This window comes from Manacus candei, unplaced genomic scaffold (assembly GCF_025592945.1).
Source record: "Manacus candei isolate 608988 ecotype Guabito, Panama unplaced genomic scaffold, ASM2559294v1 h1tg000072l, whole genome shotgun sequence".
Taxonomy (NCBI): Eukaryota; Metazoa; Chordata; class Aves; order Passeriformes; family Pipridae; genus Manacus; species Manacus candei.
In genome coordinates, this window is record NW_026138120.1 from 4,348,131 (window position 1) to 4,370,633 (window position 22,503).

The 22,503-nt window shown below is 43.0% G+C and overlaps 2 protein-coding genes across 4 annotated transcripts in view; one reads left to right on the forward strand and one right to left on the reverse strand.

Moving 5' to 3' along the window:
- PLEKHA8 (pleckstrin homology domain containing A8) overlaps positions 1-14,180 on the reverse strand; it is a 49,163-nt gene extending 34,983 nt beyond the window's left edge. For 2 of the 3 annotated variants that reach the window (XM_051808318.1, XM_051808319.1), the window contains exons 1-4: positions 14,027-14,128; positions 3,733-3,849; positions 2,912-3,067; positions 1,116-1,240 (exon numbers count right to left, since the gene is read on the reverse strand). In XM_051808318.1, coding sequence (XP_051664278.1) covers positions 1,116-1,240; positions 2,912-3,067; positions 3,733-3,849; positions 14,027-14,066 — 438 coding nt within the window. In that variant the 5' untranslated portion in view covers positions 14,067-14,128. Of the gene's footprint in view, positions 1-1,115; positions 1,241-2,911; positions 3,068-3,732; positions 3,850-14,026 lie in introns of all 3 variants that reach the window. The other variant, XM_051808317.1, reaches the window with a different exon arrangement.
- Positions 14,181-14,667: 487 nt separating this feature from the next.
- On the forward strand, positions 14,668-22,221 carry FKBP14 (FKBP prolyl isomerase 14). The gene is made up of 4 exons (XM_051808363.1): positions 14,668-14,986; positions 16,940-17,091; positions 19,829-19,956; positions 21,791-22,221. Exons 1-4 carry the CDS (start codon positions 14,787-14,789, stop codon positions 21,947-21,949), a joined length of 639 nt encoding a protein of 212 aa, XP_051664323.1. The 5' UTR covers positions 14,668-14,786; the 3' UTR covers positions 21,950-22,221.
- Positions 22,222-22,503: the final 282 nt, after the last annotated feature.

Sequence of the window (22,503 nt, forward strand, 5' to 3'; positions counted from 1 at the left end):
AGCCTGTATGCATTCAAAAACAGCATTCCAAAAAACACCACTGACAGGAGAAATGAAAACTAAACAAATTAAATAGATACAGGATGATCTGCAGATAATAATTTCAAAAATCCCAAGAACAAAAATTTATGGCAATTGAAAAAAGGGTAGAATGAAATACCACATCACCACAATACTCTTCATCTCTGTGAAGTGCAGTTATTGATGCTGAAAGGCTTTTAGCAATAAATCTTTCCAGTTAAATGTCAGTAGGAAAGATGGTTTTCCCCCAGATGCATGAAATACAAGCTGGATAAACACTACATTACAGGTCAACACCTGTGAGCTGCAAGTTCTAACAGTGCCTCTTAGTCATTTGTAAACTACATCATGCTTCTGTACTGTCTTTTAATTCACCAGAAACAGTTTATCAAGTATCTTTGCAGAGATTGTTTGGACATACAAATGATTAACTTTCAGGTGTTTTCCTTGCCTGTTCTGCACCCGAGGACCCATCTGTCCAGTGAGAGGCATCCTGGAACTCCACACCAACTTCTCTAGCAAGTGAAGTGCATTCCTCTTCACACATTTCTCTCTCAAAGCAAGGGGCAGATTGCTGTCACTAGAAGATCCTTCTTAAATGAGGTTTCTTTGGTCAGGAAGATTTGAAAGGTTTGAAACTTTAACTTAAGTGAGGGTAACTAGGTAGTTCTTTACACCAATTTTGTTTCTTTTGAGGTCTGCATCATCTCTTGACCTTCTAATAGTTTTGGTTGTGTTTTGCTGAGCAGGATATTAGACTCAGGGACAGAAAAATGTGCACTTCTTGCAAGTTATCTTTTTATAAAAGATCTTTTTTTTTGATCCATTATACACATGATCACCTACTGAGATGTTATTGTCTACATAATAGATACCAGATCTCATCTCACTACTCGCTAGCCCAACTCTAGGCAAGTTATTTGCAACAATGGAGTATTACTCTATTTAAACAAGAACTGTTGTGTGAGCACATTATTTCCCACAGGATCTCTGCAGAAAGAGGTTGCAGCATTAAGTAACTGTGAGTGAAACCAGAAAAGTTCACAATGCTCAAGACTTTACAGATGTGGTCTGCACCAAAAAAAGAGCTGTACCTCTGGTTCTGACACACCAGAAATGCTAGCTTCCTTCGTTTTATGCACTTGCTGAACAAGGAGGTTACAGTACAGTCTAAGTTCAGACATTTTAGTCTTCAAGGCTTCTGTGTTTTCAGTGAACTCTAAAAGTGAAACAAAAGAAGAGTTAAATTTACTGTATTTGATGCCAAGCAAGTACACAACATTTGACTGTAGTGGGTCTTTTAAACAGCATAAACTCCCTACATATAACTTTTGTTTTCACAAAGTAGTTTAAGGTCCAAGCAATAGCACTGTTTAGATAGGGTTGTAGGTAGAAAACATTGGATGTAAAAGATGCATCCTGTCCAACACAAAAGGATTACTTTAATATAGATATATACACGCACACTTGAATCATAGAATGGATGAAGCTGGAAGAGACCTCTGGAGACCAGCTAGTCCTTCTCCCCTGTTCGAAGCAGTCAGCCAGAGCAAGTTACTCAGGGCCATGCCTAGTCAGGTTTAGAACATTGCCAAGGATGGAGATTCCACAACCTCTCTGTGTAACCATTCAGTGCTCCCTCATCCTCATAATATAAGCATTTTTGCTTATGTCTCAATGGAGTCGCTTGTATTAAAATCTATGCTCTTGTTCATTCACTGAGAAGAGACTGGCTCCATCTTTTTCATCCTCTCCCATCCAGATATGCCTTTAATCATCTTAGTGGCCCTTTGCTGGACTCACTCCAGTATACCCATATGTTTCCTGCACTGGAGAACGCAGAACTGAGCAGACTAATCCAGATAAGACTAATGGTCAATCTGAGATTTTTCAGAAGGTTTTTTTTTTTGACATCAGAGTCCCAGAACTACAAAATAAATTGTCTGTTAATAAGATTAACGTGGTTTAGCTATGCAAATACATCAGTAGCTTTATACCATGTGCTACTGTATGTCAGCTTATGGATACAACTTTTTAATGCTTCTAGACACTGTGCATCAGATCCCCACTTTGTGTAGGACCCTACAGTAGCATCTTTTACTCAGTTCTGATTCAGTTTGAACCAGTAGATGCAAAGCCTGGTGAAGACGCACATAAGGCCAAGAGGAGAAGCAGTTCCTCACCTCAAGGGAATGAAGTGCTCACCACCCCCTGCATTTGCTCAGGACATTAACAATAATTTGCTGTTTTCCCATCTTCTGCATAGTCATTGTGCTGAGGTTACACAAGGTTAAGGTATGAGGTCTCACACCCACCATAACGCCATACTTGTAAGCAACAGGGGTTTTCACTGGGGTGAAAGTGAGATTGTTGGTGAAAGCAAAGAGATAGGTGAATTAATTTTCACAGTCTCACCATGGTCAGATTTAAGTTTCTGAATACAAGTACGCACATTTGGAACCAAGTGCAAACTTTTTCCTAATTGCCAAGGGGTTCTTGAAGTGCATAAGACAGCCCAGTTAGAATGTGGAAGGAAAGGGTCTGAGGAACTTCAAAGCTCAAGAGACACTGGTATGAGAGGCTGGGTCATTATATTCAGACAGCTGAAGAAGGTGGGGGTTTTACATTCTTGTACACCTTGCATCCAGTGATCCATAGTCAGAAGGTACTTACTCATTGTACTTACAGAATCCACCAGCACACAGTTTTCACATGATTTATACATAGTACATTTTAAGAAAAAGCCAAAGTGTGCAAATTCCTGTCCTGGGAGTTAACACCTGAGATTTTTAGCTAATGTTCCCATTAGTACATTTCTGTGTACATACACTAGGGCAAGGATGAGGAAATATAAAGCAAACAGCATGTGCCAGCAAAAGGGTGTTCTTACCTTTTTCCTTCTGTGTCCTGCTGTCAGTCAGACAGGCTTTGGCAGTTCCTAGTGCAACCAGCCACTTTTGCCTTTCAACTGCATTTCTTGCCTTCAGATAGAAGTATTGTTCCCCTGGGATAATCAGGTCCATTCGTGTGTTATCTGCAGGATGAACTGAAAGCAACATAGATTTCAGACCCTTGGCCCTTCCCAGCCCAATGAAATATCTCAACAGATATGTTAGGTGGCAGGTCAAACAGTAGTGAGAGGAACCTACAGCTCCAACTTCTCCTGCTACCATTGTATGACTTCTCTTCAGAGTAAGGGAATGGACAGGACACACGAGTACAGCTGTGTGACAAAAGGCTATGAAAGGCAGTTTTGTGATCAGTATCACCTGGAAGTTTTTATGGAAAGGGTATCCTCTTCTGTCAAGCCTCTCTTTCAGGTTTCCAGCCTGTAACTGAACCTCAAAGATGTGGGAAATAATCCAATATGAATGAGCAGACCTAGTACTGAAGTTTATTATTCACATTTCTAGCTTCAGCTTTGTGCTTATGAGGAGTTATTTGAAGCTGTGCGATGTTCCACCGCAGCTCAAGAAAAACAGTGACCCACCTGCATGTAGAATATCCATGATATTTGGGGCTTGCAGCTCTCTCAACATTTTCAAAATACTATGGAATAAAAACTGGCATATAGGTCAAGTTACTGAGTTCCCACAAATATATACCGGAGAAATCAAGCTGCCCAATAGCTCTTGTCACCTGAAATCTCATCTTGAATGCAACATAATTAGACAAATTTCATGCAGCTGAGTGTTACTGTATATTAGTTACCTTGAATTTCACAAACGGCCATTTGGATGCTTCCCTTACAACCCTTCCAGGCATCTTCCTGAGAGTCATAATAGGACAGGATGCCACCACAGAGGAGAAACCATCGAGGCTGCCAGCCTGAAAAACAAAACTACATTTCTCAGTTCTTTCCCTGCAACTCCACCACCTCTCTCACTCAGGATACACTGCAAATAAGGCCCAAAAGATTCTCAGTCCCCCTGGAAAATTAACCCCTTTGTGGTAGCAAGACTTGTGGACAGGCCTGGATCTTGTACCCCTGCTTCCTGGCACCTGCATGTCCCTTCTGCAGGCAGCTGGACCATGGTTGTATGTGTCTGAGATGCCATATGTCATTTTCAGTAGTTTTGGTAACATGGCATTACTGACTCATTCTCTCTTCCAAGTTCACCCCTCAATTCCTTCCATCACTCCTCAACCCACCTCTTCACTTTTCACAAAAGCCACCCCAGCTGTCTTGCCTCCCAAGTCATCTTCCCTTGCAGAAAGGGCTAGCCAAGTTATCTTGAAAAAATAACGGGTAAGAAACTCCTAAAAATCAACAGAAGGAGGGAACAGAGGCGGATGTGTTGATTTCTGAACACCATCTTTCAATGAAGCAGTTTTCAACAGCTCTTGAAACTCCCATGCTCCCCACATAAAAAGTAGTCTTGAATTACTGACTTGGACTTCTGGATACCTTTCCAGAGAAAAACCAAAACACAAGGATAGACCCACATCACTAGTTGTGGGTACACTTTTGCTCACCCCGCTGCCCAGCTTCAGAAGTAAATTACCCTTTTGGTTCTCTATTTTTGGAAGTACTGCAGCAGTACAAAAAGTTAAAAAACAAACCAGATATGACAGATGCCATTTATGTCTAATTAAAACTACGAGCTCATTAACTTTAGAAGAAATGAGGCAGCAATGTCACAGGAGGAAAGCAGCTTTCATTACTGGGGTGCAACAAGCTTCCCTGGCCTGGACCAACGGAGCGAGATTCTGAAGCTCCCACACTGTGCCAGCAAACCATCTCTGGGAAAAACACTTGGACAAGACCTTGTGGGCCATGTGGCTCCTAGGTGTTTTTGCAGAGGGGCATCATTTCTGCTGTCCCCTGCACCAGGGCTCTGCCAACCACCACAGCACCGTAGGAGTCCAGGCTGGGCTTGGACTGATACCACACTGGAGGAATGACAGCTCCCTACCAGCTAGAGACTGATTCCTTTGGGCTGTTGCTGAAACCAAGCACAACTCAGCTTAAGGTCAGAAAGCCCTAAAGCCTCAGGGTCAGAAAACCCTAAAGCCCTCAGCTCAGTAAGAGTAGGGTTTGGGTTTGTTTTTTTTTTTTTTTTAAGCAAGCAATACCACTGCATCCAGGCCGAGCTGGCCTGTAGATTGCTGAACCTTATGGAGTGGTTGGAAAATAAGTTAAACGTAAGTATTTTTTTCACACTCTTCCAGAGCTCTTCCATTATTTCCTAGAAGAATATAAAGACATTAAAAAGCCAATGTATTCTCAATGCTCTTTTACTTTATATGAAGAGGAAAAAAAATCACAAGAATGCGAATTAAAAAAAAGGACTGATTTTTATTTGTCTTGCCTCCAAAATAAAGAAACCATCCTAAAAGTCACCATTGATATGTAGGAACTCACAAAAAAAGGAAGTGATTGTTCAGCAGAGAGAAGCAGTTAATTGCTTCAGACACTCAATGGCACAGAACCAATTCTTTAAATAATGCACAGCGCCACAGTCAATACAAGCCTCTAATTCAGTCTGAAGATCCTGCTGCTGTGCATGAATCATTTCAGCCATGGTCCTACAGTTTACAATTGCAGCTGATGCTCAAACAAATTGCATCCCATCAATCAAAGGCTGTGCAATCAATTAGCCAACATACAAAGCACTCTGCCTCCATGGCTTTGGAGCCTGGTTAAAAATATGTTATGAGTCAATATATTTTATTGAGGTTTTCATTTGGTTGGGTTTTTTCTTTCTTGTTTTGTTTTGTTGAGGGGGACACAGCAACTGCCTGTCTTTTGCAGAATCCAACTATTTTTTAATTATTAGATATGTATTAAAAAAAGACTATGACAGATAATTGTTACCTAGGACAGCATATATTTTCAGAACAGAATTGTTACACTAACAAAAATACATTTTCATAAAAGGAAGTGAATTTAAAAAAAAGAATCACAGCAAGGTTCTGTCAGAAGATGCACTAACCACCTGGTACTCACTGACACTAAGTCAGCAGCCATGGGAAGTTTATCCTAAACAACTAGCTAAAAATAGCACGTGGTTGACAAATCATGGGCACTGCAACAGGGATACAATCTCTAATTACAAGAGCTTCACCTTTGCAGACAAGCAAGGAGCAGAGGAAAAAACCCTCATAAAAAAAACAAAGCAGAAAAAAGACACCTTCCACAAACACAAGTCTTGGGTTTATTCACTGTTATTTTGTCCCCATAAACTGTCATAGGAATATTGCAATTTTTGGAACTGTGCATTCAGACTCCACCTCATACAGAAAGGTAAAGCTGAACCTTTAAAGGTCTTACAGGTGCCAGCACTAATACAACTTTGAAGAAGAGTCTACTAAGGCCACTTATACTGGTGGTGCACAGGCAGGAAAAAATACAGCTCATACTTCCCACAGCTCGTTTTAGGGGATCAGTGCCATTAACAGTAAAAATTGACTTTGCTGAGTAAAGGTATGTGTAAAAAAAGACGATAAAATGCAATGCACAATAAAAGTGATTAGTAGCTTAAGATCTCAGCCATAGAAGAGAGGGAAGAGACCCCAGACAACTTTACAGACGCTGATTAAGGCACATCTCGCACTCCCGTGTGAAACTTACAGTTACTGCCTGTGGTACCTGGAAGATCTGATACTGTTCACTACAAAAACAGATACTTAAACAGTCTGTGCGTGCTAAAGATTCACTATTTCTCCAGAAGTTTCCACAGACTAAAAGATCTGCCTACTTCCACCATTACACTTCAGGAAGTCTGGATATAGCTATCACTGAGCAAACTTGACATTTCTTGATAACACAGTTGAAATTTGGACATAATTCAAACTTTAATGTTACACAACTCAGACTCCAGACAGCATTTCTTCCAAAGTGCCAAGCCTGAAGAAAAAAACCCAACATTTGAAGACATGTAGATCATGTCAGACATCCACAAAGCCAAACCATCTGGGATAATTACATACTCAAGAAGTCAAACTGATGACCTGGAAAACAAGCTGCAATTAAGACACGCCAGTTCCAGTTGCATTTCTAAAGGCCAGACACTCAGGTTTTTATTATTGCTTTCTTTCCACTAGAATTATGTAACACTTTATGTTTATTAATTTCTTGAGTGTCAGCATAGGTTTATATAAAAACTCAGCAATAGATAGTCCTTGGATTTCTTTGATCCTAATTCAGACTTTAAGTTGGATAGGAGATAATTATGAACTTTACACGTTACAACATCATCCATCTAATAGGAGGAGCTAAAGCCCTCATCACATTCCTACTGCTAATATCACGGGCAAGATCCAAGACTTAGCTGCCAATGGCAGAGCGGGGTGGATCCCTGTTTTCCTCTGCAGGGTCACAAGAGTACTGGAGCAGGTGCCCTGATGGTCAGAGACATCACACAGCAAGAGCAGGCAATACCTGTCGTTTCACCCCACCCCAAGAAAACGTAAACTGTGCCATGTGTTCATCGTACCACCACCTACTGCTTTATCTCCCAGTGCCCAAGGACAGAAGGATCGCAGCTTCTGCACAGCACTGTGTCAGCCAATGACAGCTGGATGGGAGCTGCTGAAAACAGCTCTAATAGGACCAAGACAGTGCCGGTGTCTCACAAGAAGCCCGGAAGGACCACTTCTGGTCTTAATGTGCTAACATCCAACAGGCGGGGATTTCCCAGGGGAATTAAGGCTATGGAAATCTCCATATCACAAATGGATGAAACACTTGTTTTCAAGATCTCAGCATGCTTGCAATCTTGACTACTGGGCACCCACACCAAATCTTACAATCCAGTTTGTGACAGCTGATTGCCTAAGTTTAGTTCATGTGGCCACACATTTCATGCTGGCAGTCACCACAAGGTTTTTAGTCAGGAAAGGCGTTTAGCAAAACAGTATATCACAGAGTTCTAACTTGAAACTTTTCACCTTTATTTGGATTCAAGAAACAGAGGTAATACAGTTGGTTATCTTGACACAAGCAATCTGCACCCAGAACTGCTGCCTACTTTTTCTATACAGCCTCCTAAGGCTACACAGTATTTTCCCAGGTGCTGGAACACATTTTTGCAGCCTTAATTCAACAACAAAACAATTTAACGCCATAAAAATCCCATCTGTATCCATAAGGGACACCAGAAAGGCAGATAGGAGCGTGTGACAATCCATGCCTATTCTCTATTATCCTCTCACCTAGAAAGCAGCTAAATAAAATATTTATTTATTGCAAATAAAATATTGCAATTTTACTCTGATTACGTGCATATTAACAGCAGGAATCAATACCAAAAGCCCATAAAGGTAATGAAGTTAACAGACTTAGCACTTTAACAATAGTGTCACTTTTAAAAGCACTTGTTTGAGGAACATTAGAGGTTCAAGTGAATGAAGCAACAGCTGGAACCAGCTGTAACACAATGACCTTCTCCCAAATGATTTTTCTCATAGGAGTTCCATAAAGTCCACCTTTGCTTCCATCACAAGTGTTAGGGCAATGCTAGCAGCATTCAAAAATCATCCTGCCACCACATGGCAACTGGGTTTCTTCGCAAACGATTTTATGCCAGTGACTGGCCAAGGCACAGAGGGCACAATGTACCAGTCACGAGGCATTTTTGAAGGGGACTCAGTGAAAGGATGAAGGGCAGAGAGGAGATTGTGGTGAGCGATGGAGGCAAAAGTTCAATAATGCAGGCCACTGCTCAGATGCACTAATTTAAGTCATAGAAAGCTCCCAGGACTTTTTCTCCTCTCTTTATACTTCCCAGCCCCTGCAAACAACTGCTCCTGTCTCTGAACCCTGGGGTGCTTATCAAGTTTGACTGAGCCAATACAGTGTATTTATGTAAGCACATACAGATACCACATGGCAATACCTCTTCAACATCAGTCTACCACACCTTTTGCTTCTGTCCAACCCAGCCGTTCCCCGTGATCACTTACTCACTTCAGTGCAGAAGGACTGAATGCAGAGGCACTGGTACTGCAGCATACCTGCACCAGGGAACGATGCACCATGTAGGCTCTGCAGCACTGCTCTAACACTTACAGAGGAGAGAGGGAACACCGATTTCTATTCCTGCAGCCTCATCAAACTTTTCTACTGCAAGCACATTACTCAATTCCAAATAGGCTGGACAACAGCAAGATTGCTGCATGAGGAAAAACAGGGGGAAAGGAAGAAAGCCATGAGAAAGAAGGTCAAACCACAAAAACAATTAAGAAAAGTCCAAAGAGAATTAACTGATGCATTCTGTGTGAAAAGTGTAGCCAGAACCGGGTGAGATCAGGCATCCACCCAAACCAACACTTGGTCTCTGAAAGCAGCTAGAGCCAGTAATAGAAGGCAGACTATTGCCCTAAAGGCAACAGAAATCTCAGCTGTCTAGGTCCACCTCCATAAAAGCCAGACTTCTAATTTTATACAATCAGGACTTGGACTACAACCAGAGGCTAAAATGAAGGGGAAATAATAAAAAACTTTTTAGAACCAAATGTTTATCTAAGTGTGAAGTTTTTGATTACTTCCTCCATCTTTGGAAACAGAGGACCTTATTTCCAGAGCTTGCTATCAACTGAAGTGTCTGTGTCCCCCATCCTAAAAGGCCAGATTTGTTAAACTCCCAAAACAAAGACTCACTTTAAGCAATATCATGTGCATCCAGATTAAAGACAGAAGAACTAATGCTTTTTCACATTTTCTTGAACCCTTCCCCCAAGTTTATTAAGGAATTCTGAATCATTAGAGACAAGAGTAGTTCAAAGTTTCATGTGAAAGGTGAAATTTACTGCTTGGTGCTGGCTCTTGGCATCTTGGGATAAACTGAAAAGAATTCAAAGCACAACAATAAACTGAGAGGGGATGATTACATACAGGAAGATGGGGAGAGCTAACTACAGTATGTGGTGTGATGCAGCATCACTGATGATGGCATGAATGCGAGTGTATCATGCCTTGAGGAAGACAAATTAGGGTTAGAGTTACTCAGCACAAATAAGGAAGTGAATATTTAAATATCGGGAAAAGCTTAGCTTTGTAAGGAAAAGCAATCAAAGGCATTTTGTGGAGCATGTAACAAATACCAGGCAAGCCAGTGGAAGTAGTCATCATTTTTCTTTCTAATGACGAAGCTGTCTTCAATATCCAAGCCAAGAGCTGATACCTATCACCTTCTCCAGAGTTAGTAGCAATCCTGCCAGCAATCCCAGGTAAGGTGTGTGCCTACATTGAATAGTTAAACTAAACTGAATTTCAGCAGAAAGAAAAAAATCAACTTGAAAGTGCCAAGCTCTCAAATACCACTGAAGGGATGTATTCCCCAACTCCATGCTCTGCTTCCCAGCAATAGCTTACTCATTAGATGACTTTTACAAGGCACTCTCCAAAGACTAAATCAATTTATTTTATGAATAAGAAGGTATGCTTAACAAAGAGCATGAATTGCATATTTGAGTTCAGTTGGAGAGTTCAAACAGCAAAGAACAGTCTACACGTGCAATTCAGCTCCACTCTCTCCTTTCTCTATCCTGCAAGCAGTTTGAAAACACTCATGCTACAACACTGCAGCGAGGATCTGGCTTTGATGCTGTCCATACCAGAATGCTTTATGCTCAACCAAGACTACAGGCAGCAGTAGTAAAACAGACCAAGGAGCAATAGGGAAGGCAGAGGGTGACACGTTTATCACCCCAACTGCTTACTGTAATAAGTAGTACTGAAACAACAGTTATACACCCAAGCGATAAGTCCATCCCCAGCCTCCACAAACTTCACCGAACAATGCTAACAGATAGAGACAATACGTAAAGGATGAAATCCAGGAATTTTTAAAAATCATGTTACACGCTTTGACTGTAGGCTCAGCTGAGACCAAATTACACACCTGTATGATTTAACTCACCCAGCTCGGGATTTTAAGGATTAATAATCTGAAGTCTGCAGATGTATTATATATTTGCCCAAGAGAAAAAGTGCTGTCACCCTTTGTATGACAATGATAATTCTGCTTCCAAAGTTCCCTACTCCCTTCAGGTTTTAAACCAATTTAGTGGGTGAAGCACAGACAAGAGCAATCACAGGACACATTTATTACAATCTCCCAATGTATTTTCATAGGTTAGACCTGTGTGCATGTATATCTGATACAAAGCTGGCATGCTTCACTTGAACTTAAACAAAAGTAACACATTAAGAAATCACTATCTGGTGGCCATTGCATTAGTGCAGAGAAAACCTCAAATCTCAGTTCTCTAAACTCAGAGATTTCAGAGGTAGCACTGGAAACCCTGCATATAGAAAGTACAATGTGAGTGCAGAATCAACACCGGAGGAAAAACCTTATCTCCTAGTGGCAACCAAGTAATAATGATTTAATTTATCCTAATCTATATAAAGCAAACAAGTGCATTTATTACAAACAAGATAACTTCTTTAAGCAGTAAGGCAAACTAATCTGTCTTTCAGTTGCTGGCAATCATGCTGTGCTTTCTTTGCCCTTTGCCCACAGAAAACCAAACTTGTTTCCTACTTCTGAAATGTTCTTGCTGTCAAAACCCATGTAATTTGCAAAACAGGTCTAGCTCCCGGCCCAAGAGCTGGGGGGAAACAGGTTGATGTGGACTTGACCTCTCATGATGGTGATGACATAAGACATTACAAAACCAAAATTCCCAGAAAAGACTCAATTACCAACAGACTACCATCAGCTCCTCTCTCACAGCAACAAGGAAAAGCAGTTCTCCTTTTCTACAGTTCAAAGCTTGTTCTTTGGTGAACGTCCTATCTCTTCTCCGACTCTGAAGTGTGTTCCTCATTCTGAGGAGAAAAGTACCTGCTGTTCATGTTTACATCAGCATTGTGTTAGTAGCACAGGCATACAGTGACACAGAGATGGCACACACTTTCCTTGCTTTTTGTGTGCATCATTCACACTATGCAGCACCAAATTAGTCAACCTTGAGCAACAGGAAAAGCATATTGGGGGCAGAATATTGGCAGAAATACTGTTCTGGATGACCTGTTGAACCTTCTTACTTCCCTTAATCCCTGAAAGGAGGCTTTCCTGTCTCTCACTCTACAGCCCTTTGCTATTGCTACAATAAACAACCACATTCCAGAATGACGGTTATTTTTTTTTAATCTCTGCATAAGTTTATAATACGATGGCTTCAGGGCAGGAAGTCTTCATTTTACGCCAAAAGAAAGCATATGTAGGCACAGTTCACTTGCAGAACAGCAAATTTATTGTTCTCAAACATACCATAGACCTTCTACAACCTAAGAAAAGGCATAGAGAGACCTTGACCACCACACTTGCTAGCAGAGTCAAGTTTTAACGAGAAGTCAGAAAGATGCCTCAATCCTCCACCACAGATTTTTCTCTCTGTTGAGAACAAAACCTCTTCTAGTTTTAGGACAGTGCAAATCTCACATATCCAAGGAAAAGAGCTTCCCTCTGTCTGCATTCACATACAACTGAGGTTTGCAAAGTGACCCTTCATGAAGGGTCATTCGGTTGGAAGCTCTTATCACTGTGGCTAACAAAAACAAATTTAATTTTGATGGAAACTTAATATTTCTTAAGTCTTCATTTTACCATCAAAACAGAAGACAAATCCAGCTGAGCCAACCACATGAACACTCGGGCACTAATACTAAAACGTCAAATGCCAGTCAGTTACTGCAACATGCACTGCTTCCCACAGACACACATTCTCCAAATCTCATGGCAAGAAAGCAATTGTAAGGCTTACAAATACACCCCAGTATCTCAGCAATGCAAAGAAAAACACATAAAACTTGAGATCAACTGAACCATAGACATTTTTAGTATGTCTAGTATAGTATAGACTAGTATCACTGCCAGCGTTTTGCAATTGAAATGAAAAAGCCAAGTATGGCTGCTCCTACTGCCACAGACTTCATAAATCAAGAGCATTCCCAAATAATTAACAACAAAAATCCATGTCTATCCACTGAGACCTGACAAATTTTGATTCTCCATCCAGAACACCTACTGTCTAAATGGAAAAAGTCTCAGCAATCTTCCAGCACACAAATAAATCCAGGCTCTCACACTACTCTTTCCCATCCCCCTGCCACATTAATTCAACACTCGCTTGTGCTTCAGCTTTCTCTTTGTTTAATTTTGATTTCCTACACTTTCCCAGCAAACCAAAGAGGTGCAGCTGTTCCAGCCTCTCTGGAGAAAAACCGAAGGAAGGCGGCAACCCACGTACACACACTACGGAGCAACACTCGCACCTGGCACCGCAGGGTGGTCGTGGTTGCTTTTCTCTGACCACCAAGTTTCCAAACTGTTCCAATAGAGCTTTGCACTGGGCAAGACTCCCATCCACGACCCCAAGTCACATGACTCTGCCTCTCCCGATTCCATGTGAACATCCTGGCGGTGGACATTCCACAGAACACGGGTGGCACCAGATCCTCTCCGCCTCTGCGGTGCTCCTGACCCCACCACCTTTCACCTCCGCCGAGCACAGCCTGCCCACACACGGCTGCTGCCGCTCTGCCATGGAAGTCAAGCCTTCCTTGGCACGGGAACACCCAAAAAATTAAAATCTGGGCCTAAAGTTAGCAGGATAGCCCCCTTTTTTATTTTCCTGGTTTTTTTTCCCCCCAAGCATTTTCATCCGAATCCCAGCTCCGGGATTCCCCCGAAACCCCGGCTCGCCTCAACAGAAGTTCCACGGGGGTGTGTGTAGGACGGGGAAGTTCTCTGCTCGAGTGTGACCCGGCGCACCCGAAACAACCCCAAACCCCAACCCACGATCCGGGGAGGGCGCGGGGCGCCCCGGGCGGGCGCTGGCACCGGGATAAAAACCGGGCGGGGACCATGTGGCGGCGCGGCTGGAAAACCGGGGTGCGCCGGGGCTGCTCCCGTGCACGGCGAGGTCAGGGGGCAGCGCTGACCCACACCCAGCCAACACAGACGAACAGAGACATATGCAGTTGTACAAATATATATACAGGAGAAGATGGCCCCCGTCCCGCCGTGGCTGAGCACCGGCAGCAACTCACCGCTCAGGTAGTTCGTCCACTTGTACAGCACCCCCTCCATGCCGGCCGGCCCCCGGCCCCATGCAGCGCGGCCGCCCCCCGGCGGGGTCACGCCGCCCGCCGCCGCCGCCGCCCGCGCCCCGCCGCGCCTTCCCCGCCGCCGCCCAGCGCCATCGCGGGGGGGCGCCCGCCCCGCCCGGCCCGCGGCGCGCCCGCCCCCTGCCGACGCCACGCTCCCGGCGCAGCGCGCGCCACAGCCGCGCAGCCCCCGCGCGGCCCCGCGGCGCTACGTCGGCGCAAACCGCTCTGTGAATCGCGGCCCGCGTGACCGGCGGGAACGGGGAGCGCGGGGGGACGGAACAGGCGCGGAACGCCCAGAGCAGGTGGCCGCCCGCAGCCAGTCGGAACGCGCCCTCCGCGCGGGCGCCGCCCAATGAGCGGCCGGCAGCGGCCGGCTCTATTGTGCGCGCGCTCCGCAGGGCTCCCCCGCTCGCCGGCGCTGGGACTGCCCGGACCGCACGGGCCCGCCCACCCCTCCGCTCAGCCGAGCCTGCCGATTGGGCAAGCTGGGGGACGGACAGAGGTGCGGCCCAATGGGCGGTGGGTTCTCCCGGGCTCGCCCTGATGCGAGCCAATCAGAGGGCGCGCCGGGGGAGCCGGACCGCCGGGAGCCGGGAGTGCTGAGCGCCGCTGCCACGTCGGACCGACCGAGGGACTTGGGCTGCGACTACGGCTGCGGTTGCGGGATGGCGGCCCGGTGAGCCGAGGGGAGGTGGCGGCGATGGCGGCGGCGCTGCTGCGGTCTGCCCTGCTGTGCGCCGCGCTGGGCTGCGCGGGCGCGGCGCTGATCCCCCCCGCCGACGTGAAGGTGGAGGTGCTGCACAAGCCGTTCATCTGCCACAGGAAGACGAAGTGGGGGGACATGATGCTGGTTCACTACGAGGGCTACCTGGAGAGGGACGGCTCCATGTTTCACTCCACGTAAGTAAGCGGCGCGTCTCCGGGCGAGCTGGCGGGCGAGCTTGCGCGGGGAAATATGTATATATATATAGATATAGATATATATATGTGTGTGTGTGTAAAATGATATCATAGAATGGCTTGGGTTTGAAGGGACTTTTAAGTTCCCTTGAGGCTTCCACTCGACCAGGTTGCTTAGAGCCCCTTCCAACCTGGCCTTGAACACTTCCAGGGATGGACCATCCCATATCCCATCCCAAATCATTGAATCATAGAATGGCTTGGGTTGGAAAGGGCCGTAAAGATGATCTAATTTCAATCCCTGCCATGGGTAGGGACACCTTTTACTAGACCAGGTTGCTCAGAGCCCCATCCAAGCTGGCCTTGAACAGTTTCAGGGATGGAAAAGAGAAGGCTTTGGGGTGACCAAATTGCAGCCTTCCAGTACCTGAAGGGAGCCTACAGGAAAGATGGAGAGAGACTATTTAAAATACAAGGGTATGTAGTGACAGGAGAAGGGGGGATGGCTTCAAGCTGAAAGAGGGTAGGTTTAGGTTACATATTAGAAAGAAATTCTGTGAGGGTGGCGAGGCACTGGGACGGGTTGCCAAGAGAAGTTGTGAATGTCTCATCACTGGAACTGTTCAAGGCCAGGTTGTATGAGGCTCTGAGCAGCCTGGTCTAGTGGAAGGTGTCCCTGCTGCCCATGGCAAGGGAATTGGAAGTAGATGATCTTTAGGGCCCCTTCTGGCCCAAGCCATTCTATGATTCTGTGATTTAAGTGGAAGTTTTGCTATGTGATCTCAGCGGTTTAATAGGTCTTGTTCTATGCACAAATTTTCTGGTTTCTAAAGCAAACTTCTAGGTAAAAAAAAAAAAAGTTATACGTGTCCTTCCACTACGGGCAGCACAATAACAGCTTTTCATTACCGAAAGGGTATTTTTCACCTACTCCCGACCAGACAAGTCAACATAAGAGAGCCACAGTAATGCAAATAGGAGGAAGAGCCACAAATTCGAGGGAGTCTGCTAAGAGTCAGCAACGACTTGCTAATGCTGGATGTCCTGTAAAACATCAACGAAGTGTTAATCGTGGGAGACAGCAAAACGCTCACTTCTCTGCAGGCTGTGCCTGAAGGCTATGTTTATGGAACATATTAAAAAAAAAAAAGACAGTTTTGCATGTTTATGCTCTTGTAGACAACTCAACTAAAATCTCACTAATTTTCTCTTGTAGTTAACCTGCCTCTCTAAAAGAACTTCCAGTGACACTCTTAAGTTTTTGCTGCTGACTAATCTCTGTAAGTGCTCTGTTTTCTTGTTAAGCACCTTTCCTGCATGACTAGTAAGTAGAGCTTTTAAATTCTGTGTCTGTCAGTAGAGTGAAAGTAGTCCGGTTTGTACCACCTGGTTAAATTGGGTCTCCCTAATTTAAACTTGACTATTTTGCATGCATTTGTTTCCGTTTTTTCTAGACTATCTGTTGTGTAGTTGTTTTACCGTTTGAGTTTTTTCTAACAGCTTTTTTCGAAGAGGCGAGGCTGGTACTTCTAAGCATGTTAAAAGGTATATTGTAATCATGACCAGCCTGGGTTTTGATTTGCGATGTACCGAAGAGTATACATGGCCTTGATTGTAGATTTTTAAGTAGAAATGTCCTTCTAGTCTGATCAGTTTCCAAGTGGAAATAGGTGAGCAGAGAAATGAAGATGGGGATCCAGATTGCTCAGTGTTGTCATAAACACACCGTGTAGATGTTATTTTATTTCTTTCTGCTTCTCAAGGAACCTTGCAATTATGCAAAGTGTAATTTTAAAGACTTTGAAAGTCTAGGTGTTTGAGAAATGTCAGGGTGCCGAGCAGTGGTGTGGTTTTGATTATATATCTATGTTATAAGCATATTCCATTTGCTCCGTATGCCTTTTATAGGACTAGATGTTTAAATAATAAGTGTTTTATTCCTTTCTTTTCTAGTCACAAGCATAACAATGGTCAACCTATGTGGTTTACACTTGGCATAAGGGAAGCTATCAAAGGCTGGGACAGAGGTTTGAAGGACATGTGTGTGGGAGAGAAACGGAAGCTGACTATTCCACCAGCCCTTGCCTATGGAAAAGAAGGGAAAGGTAAAACACCTGAAGCCTTTCCCGTACTTCAGTTGCTTTTAATCTCTGTATTTTACTGTTGTTCTTGGCCTAAAAGGGTAGCAAGCTTTCTAGCTTTCCAGGAAGATTCCGTTAAGTAAGAAAAATTGATGGAGTCAGGTGCTCTTCCTCTCAAATTTATTTTCTGCAGAAATAACCAGTAAGTCGTTATGTGGTGAATGCAGGGGAAAAAAAACCCACAAGAAGTTGATGGTAGCTGCTGTGCTGTATGTTTCAAGTGTCTTTTCTGTTAGTGCTGTCCTCAATAGTGCTCTGCTTTTTTTCTTTGCTTTTTTTTCCCTTTTTTTTTTCAATCAAGTGGAGGTGGTTTACTAGGTAACAGTTGGCTTTTTGGCTGTTGCATCTGTTTTTGTTGTAATACCTCTTGAATGTGCATGTGCAAGCCTCATTCTTGCTTGCAGGTTTCTTTTAAAACCCTAAGAAACTCCCTGTACTGCTGCCCAACCAGTTTTTAGCTGATACAGTGAAAAGTCACTATTTATTTATCCATATAGGGACATTAATTCTTTACCTCTTGTAGCTGTTTTCAGTGTGGGCAGTGGTCCCTGTTATCCATAGTAAGATGTGCAGATGCATGAGCAATCACGTTGTCACCTACTGAAAACGTGCTGAATGGTGTGCAGACAGGTAAAAGCGTTTCTTGTAGGGTTTTCTCAACCTGGCTACTACTGACGGTGTTTGGGAGTTTTCCTTTCAGTGTTTCCAGATTCCTGTTTTAATGGGAGGGCAGATTTGGAAGGTACAGTTAAGCAAGTGGCGTCTTGAATGATGTGGGAAGGCTCTGCTTGTGCTTTACAGGGTCTGTTTTAGTTAACTTTTTTCGAGCAAATATTATGACTATTTTTGTCATGACAAGAGTTGCCACAAAGGACCTGTGGTAATGCAGGGTTTCAACCCAGGAAGGATAAATGTCTAGGATCATATAGTCCATCCTGCTAATGTTGTCTCTGATTAATATGAGGCTGTTATAGGTGTGAGGAGTGTTTGCATGTCTGTATCTTCTGACAAGTAGGGCTGAACACAGGCTAAGCAGTCCTCCATATTACATCATGCTAAGTAGTATTCCATACATACAGCATACTCCATACCCTGCTTTCTTGAAATACCCTTTAAAAAATATTTTTCTAGAAGCCTTGGTTTGGGATTCAGGACACAGTATTAGAAGTAATAATCATGTTTCTAGTAGAGAACAGGAAACTTGTGGTGGTCAGCTCGTTGCCTGTATGCAGGGCACAGCTGTAAATTTTTCTACAAAAAGATATGAAATGCTGCAGTGCTCACATAGTCATCACAGGCCTAATTGCTCTGATTAATATGTAAAGCACTACATTTGTTCTTCAAAGACTTGCGAGCCTCATCTCTGTGTGTAATGCAAGAAGGTTAAACAAGTAAACGGTGCTAACTGCTGTAAGAAACGACTTACTTTAGGAAGACTTTGAAATATTTGAGCATAATTATGTTGCTATTTTCAATTATGCCCTTGAAGACAATTATTTCATTTTCTTCATGCTTTACTCCAAATGCAAATAATTTCACTAGCCTCCCACCTTGCTTGCTTTCTGACTCATCATTCAAGTCAGATGCCTTTTTCTGTAACACTCAGAAAAATGACCTGTGTCCCAAAATCTGATCAGGGCACTGGACCCTGTATTTCCAGAAGTTTCTGCACATTTATTCATCTCAGAAATCTACAAGCTTGTTTGTTGCTGCAGCTCAGAGTATATTTAACAGCATAGCTCCAAAGTAGATGCTGTGGATTAGTTTTTTCCCTATATTCTCAAGGGATAGGAATATTTTTTGGGGTGCTGCCATCCAATATAGAAATATACTTGGTCCTATTCAATCCCTCTCTATATAAAATGGCAAAGTGATGTGCTAAAAGGTCTTTGACAATACTTTCAGCCTTTAGCATGAGGGCATATCACATCCCTGTAAAAGCCAATGCCTAATGAACTGAAATCCTTGAAGGGTGGTGGCAGTTGGGGGCGTGTCTGTGGCACTATTAGGAAGTTACTGGTCTTCTCACCTGCATCAAAAATGACATTGTGACAACACATGCCTTTTGGTCAGGTTTATATACTTAGTTTCTGCTGTGTGTTTGGAAATAGCTCAGTGCCTTGTGCAGCAGTCCAGAGATAGCTGTGGGATACTGGCATCATTGCTGCCCTTCTGTCTTTCTCTGCAAATGAGTTTTTTTGCAGTGGCAGAATAGCAGATACAGGGTGTCAGTTGGCAGTGGAGAGGAATTTGGAGCCTGGCAGGGTAATGGTGTATTGGGAGGACTAAATTCTCTGTTCTTGCTGCCTTGTCCGTTAGTCTTGGCTGTAGCCTCCTGGATTGTACAGTCTTCTTTACTGTTTTCCTCTTCAACTGGCTCTGGCCATGAAAAAATTATTCAAGAATGTTATTTAAGAAACTTGTGATGATGATTGCTGAATAAGAGCTCACATCAACACCTGGTGGTCTCCAGCAAAAGTAGTTGCATTTAAAGTTGTGTATATGCTGTAAGGGCTGCTCAGAGTCCAGGCCACCGTCTGAAATGGTTACTGTTATCACTGTTACAGATGCTTATCCATGTTAGTTCAAATTGCAGGATGCTTTGAAATAAGTAGGATTACTGGAACATTGCTCTGATGCATGTGGCTTTTGTATGGCACTGAATATGTAGTTGTTTTTAACTTTTCTCCATTTTGGGCAGGAAAAATTCCACCTGAGAGCACACTGATTTTCAACATTGACCTTCTAGAAATTAGAAATGGGCCACGGTCTCATGAGTCATTCCAAGAGATGGATCTTAATGATGACTGGAAACTGTCCAAGCAAGAGGTGAGTGGGTTACTCTTCTCTTGTGAGCAAATCTAACAGAATGGGACAGTGAAAAAGAAAAGATAGGCTTGACTTGATCCTGCTAGAGAAGTATCTATACACAAGTTAGATTTTAGCTACTGCTGTGCACAGAGCAACTTAACAAGCAGAATACATACTACTTAGTACTTAAGGGAATTATTTATTGGGTGATGGACAATCGAGGTAACTAATGAGTTGTTAGCTGATACCATTAATGCTGAACTGATACCATTAATGGTAAGACACTCAAAAGGCCCTTGGTGGCCAGGTGGTGATTAGTCATGTGGGGAAGGGTGAGCCTCTGTTCTTCTCTGGAGATGACTTTCTTTGCTGCTTGCCCTACAATTCTCAGCTTTCTTTTTTTGCCTTTCATGCTTTTGGCATTTTCATGTTGGTGCCTTTCTTACTAACTGCCATTCCTTGCTCAACAATTAGCTAGCTCCTGTCTGTGGTTTGCCTTTCTTGATTGGCTTCAGCTCACATACTTATTTGCACCTTAACAATAGACTTTTTCAGTAAAACTAAGCCAAGGGTGCATATCTGTGCTGCACTACTCTGAGCCTTGCATCCTAGTGAAAATTCTGGACTCCAAAGGGCTTCAAAAGGAGCCTTGGTAAGCTGGAGCATAGGCACGTGACCCATGGGTACTTATGGGAGACTTGGGTGAAAGAAAGCATCTTCAGAATAAAGCCAGACTTCAGGGCTTTTTGGAGTTAATTGCTGATTTATTAATAAACTGGAATTAGAAGTTCTGCTGCTGTAGGGCAGTCCTGTTTCACTGCATTCACTCTGTGAAGGACATGTAGTCAGCATTATTCACCTTCTGTTTGCCTCTTATTTTCAGTCTTCTGCTTTCCCAATGTGCAAAATTGATCCATGAGAACCTAGTATAAACAACTGAGTTCTTTTTGATTTGAGCCTGGTACAGTTTACTAGACCCAGAAGGCTAATCATTTGTACTGTGCATCAGACAGTGTCAGGGTGCCTAATAGCTGTGTATTGGAAATGTAAGCAATAAACCTAACAAATACCACAGTGTGAAATTAATAAAACAGCCCTGAAACATGGCCCATTTATCTGGCTGCTAACAGTCCACTGTTACAATTCTTATACAAGTGGTATCTGTTTCACAGGTGGGTATGTTGGTATTGTTATTCTTGTAGAAGGCTCTGCAGTTCAGAACAGTTGGAATCTCAACAGTTAAACTGTAGAAACTGAGTAAAAATAATCTGATTTTGTTCAAAACACTGCTTACCATTAGTAATTAGCTTAGTGTAAGTAACTGTTCCAGAAATCTGTTTAAAAGCTACCTTGACTCTTTGTCATTCAAAATTTTGAGATGTCTACAAATCATTTAACGTAGTTCCCATCAGAGCAGCAAACACTGAGGTTGTGACAGATTTCTTTATATATTTGGGGCAGCTGTTTACATCTTCTGGTTTGTCAAAGTGCTAGATTGTGGAAAAGTTGTTTGGGTCTCTGACCAATTGGCAGCTAATAACTTCTGCTTAGCTATTTATAATTTACTGTATAGACATCAGATGACAAGCTGTCCTGGCTCATTTTTCAGTCAGGTACTATAAAGCTATGGCAGCAGATTTGCTAGTTTTACTGTCACTTCTATTACTAAAGACTCTCATCACTGATAGGAGCTGCAGAATCAGTCAGACAAGTATTATTCTGGCAGTGGCACAGGAGAGAAGGTACCTATTATCTAATACTACCATCCTGAACATGGTGACCCTCTCTTACACTACAGTCCTCACTTCTTGCATAAACCTGAAAGTGTTATCTCTCATCATTTGTCTGATAGGTGAAAATTTACTTGAAGAAAGAATTTGAAAAGCATGGAGCAGTGGTAAATGACACACAGCATGATGCTTTGGTTGAAGACATCTTTGATAAAGAAGATGAAGACAGTGATGGGTTTATATCTGCAAGGGAATTTACATACAAGCATGATGAGCTGTAGAAAAGGGTGGCATAATTTTTTTGGACACAAATAGCAGTGACTTAGACTGTCTGGTTCTCCTGTCATCTTAATTCTGTGTTTTGGAGTTGATGATTGCTGTTGGCAAAGAAACACTTTGTTTATATAAAAGAGAATTTCTGTTCATTATGTATGAATGTTTTAAACTGTTTTAAACTATTTTAAAGTATGAAAATGTACCTCCTTTTATACAGCAAAGACTTGCACATCAGTATTTTTTAAATTTTGTATTAACTTATTTTTCAGAACTGAAACAAACTTTCTAGTTATCAAACATTGTGAAAATCAAAATCCAGTTCAATGACTTTCTGTGATTTGTTTGTGTGCCAAGATCACTTTCAGCAACTACTTTATGTATAACTTCTAGTCTGTGTCTTAAATACTTGACCTTCCTTCTTGTGTGTCACTGTTTTAAAAGCAGTGCTGACCTCGGGGGTTTTTCCTGCAGATTTTAAAAAGATGTACTGGAAGGCATCAGCATCTCTTTACACAGCTGAGGAAATGGTACAAAGCTGAATGAGAAGAATGATTATCCT

Bases quoted from the DNA above. Each gene is read 5' to 3' on its own strand.
- FKBP14 (XM_051808363.1), top strand. From the start codon at position 14,787: ATGGCGGCGGCGCTGCTGCGGTCTGCCCTGCTGTGCGCCGCGCTGGGC. The intron at 14,987-16,939 runs GTAAGTAAGCGG...TTTCTTTTCTAG, and splicing joins GGCTCCATGTTTCACTCCAC to TCACAAGCATAACAATGGTC. The intron at 19,957-21,790 runs GTGAGTGGGTTA...TTTGTCTGATAG, and splicing joins GGAAACTGTCCAAGCAAGAG to GTGAAAATTTACTTGAAGAA.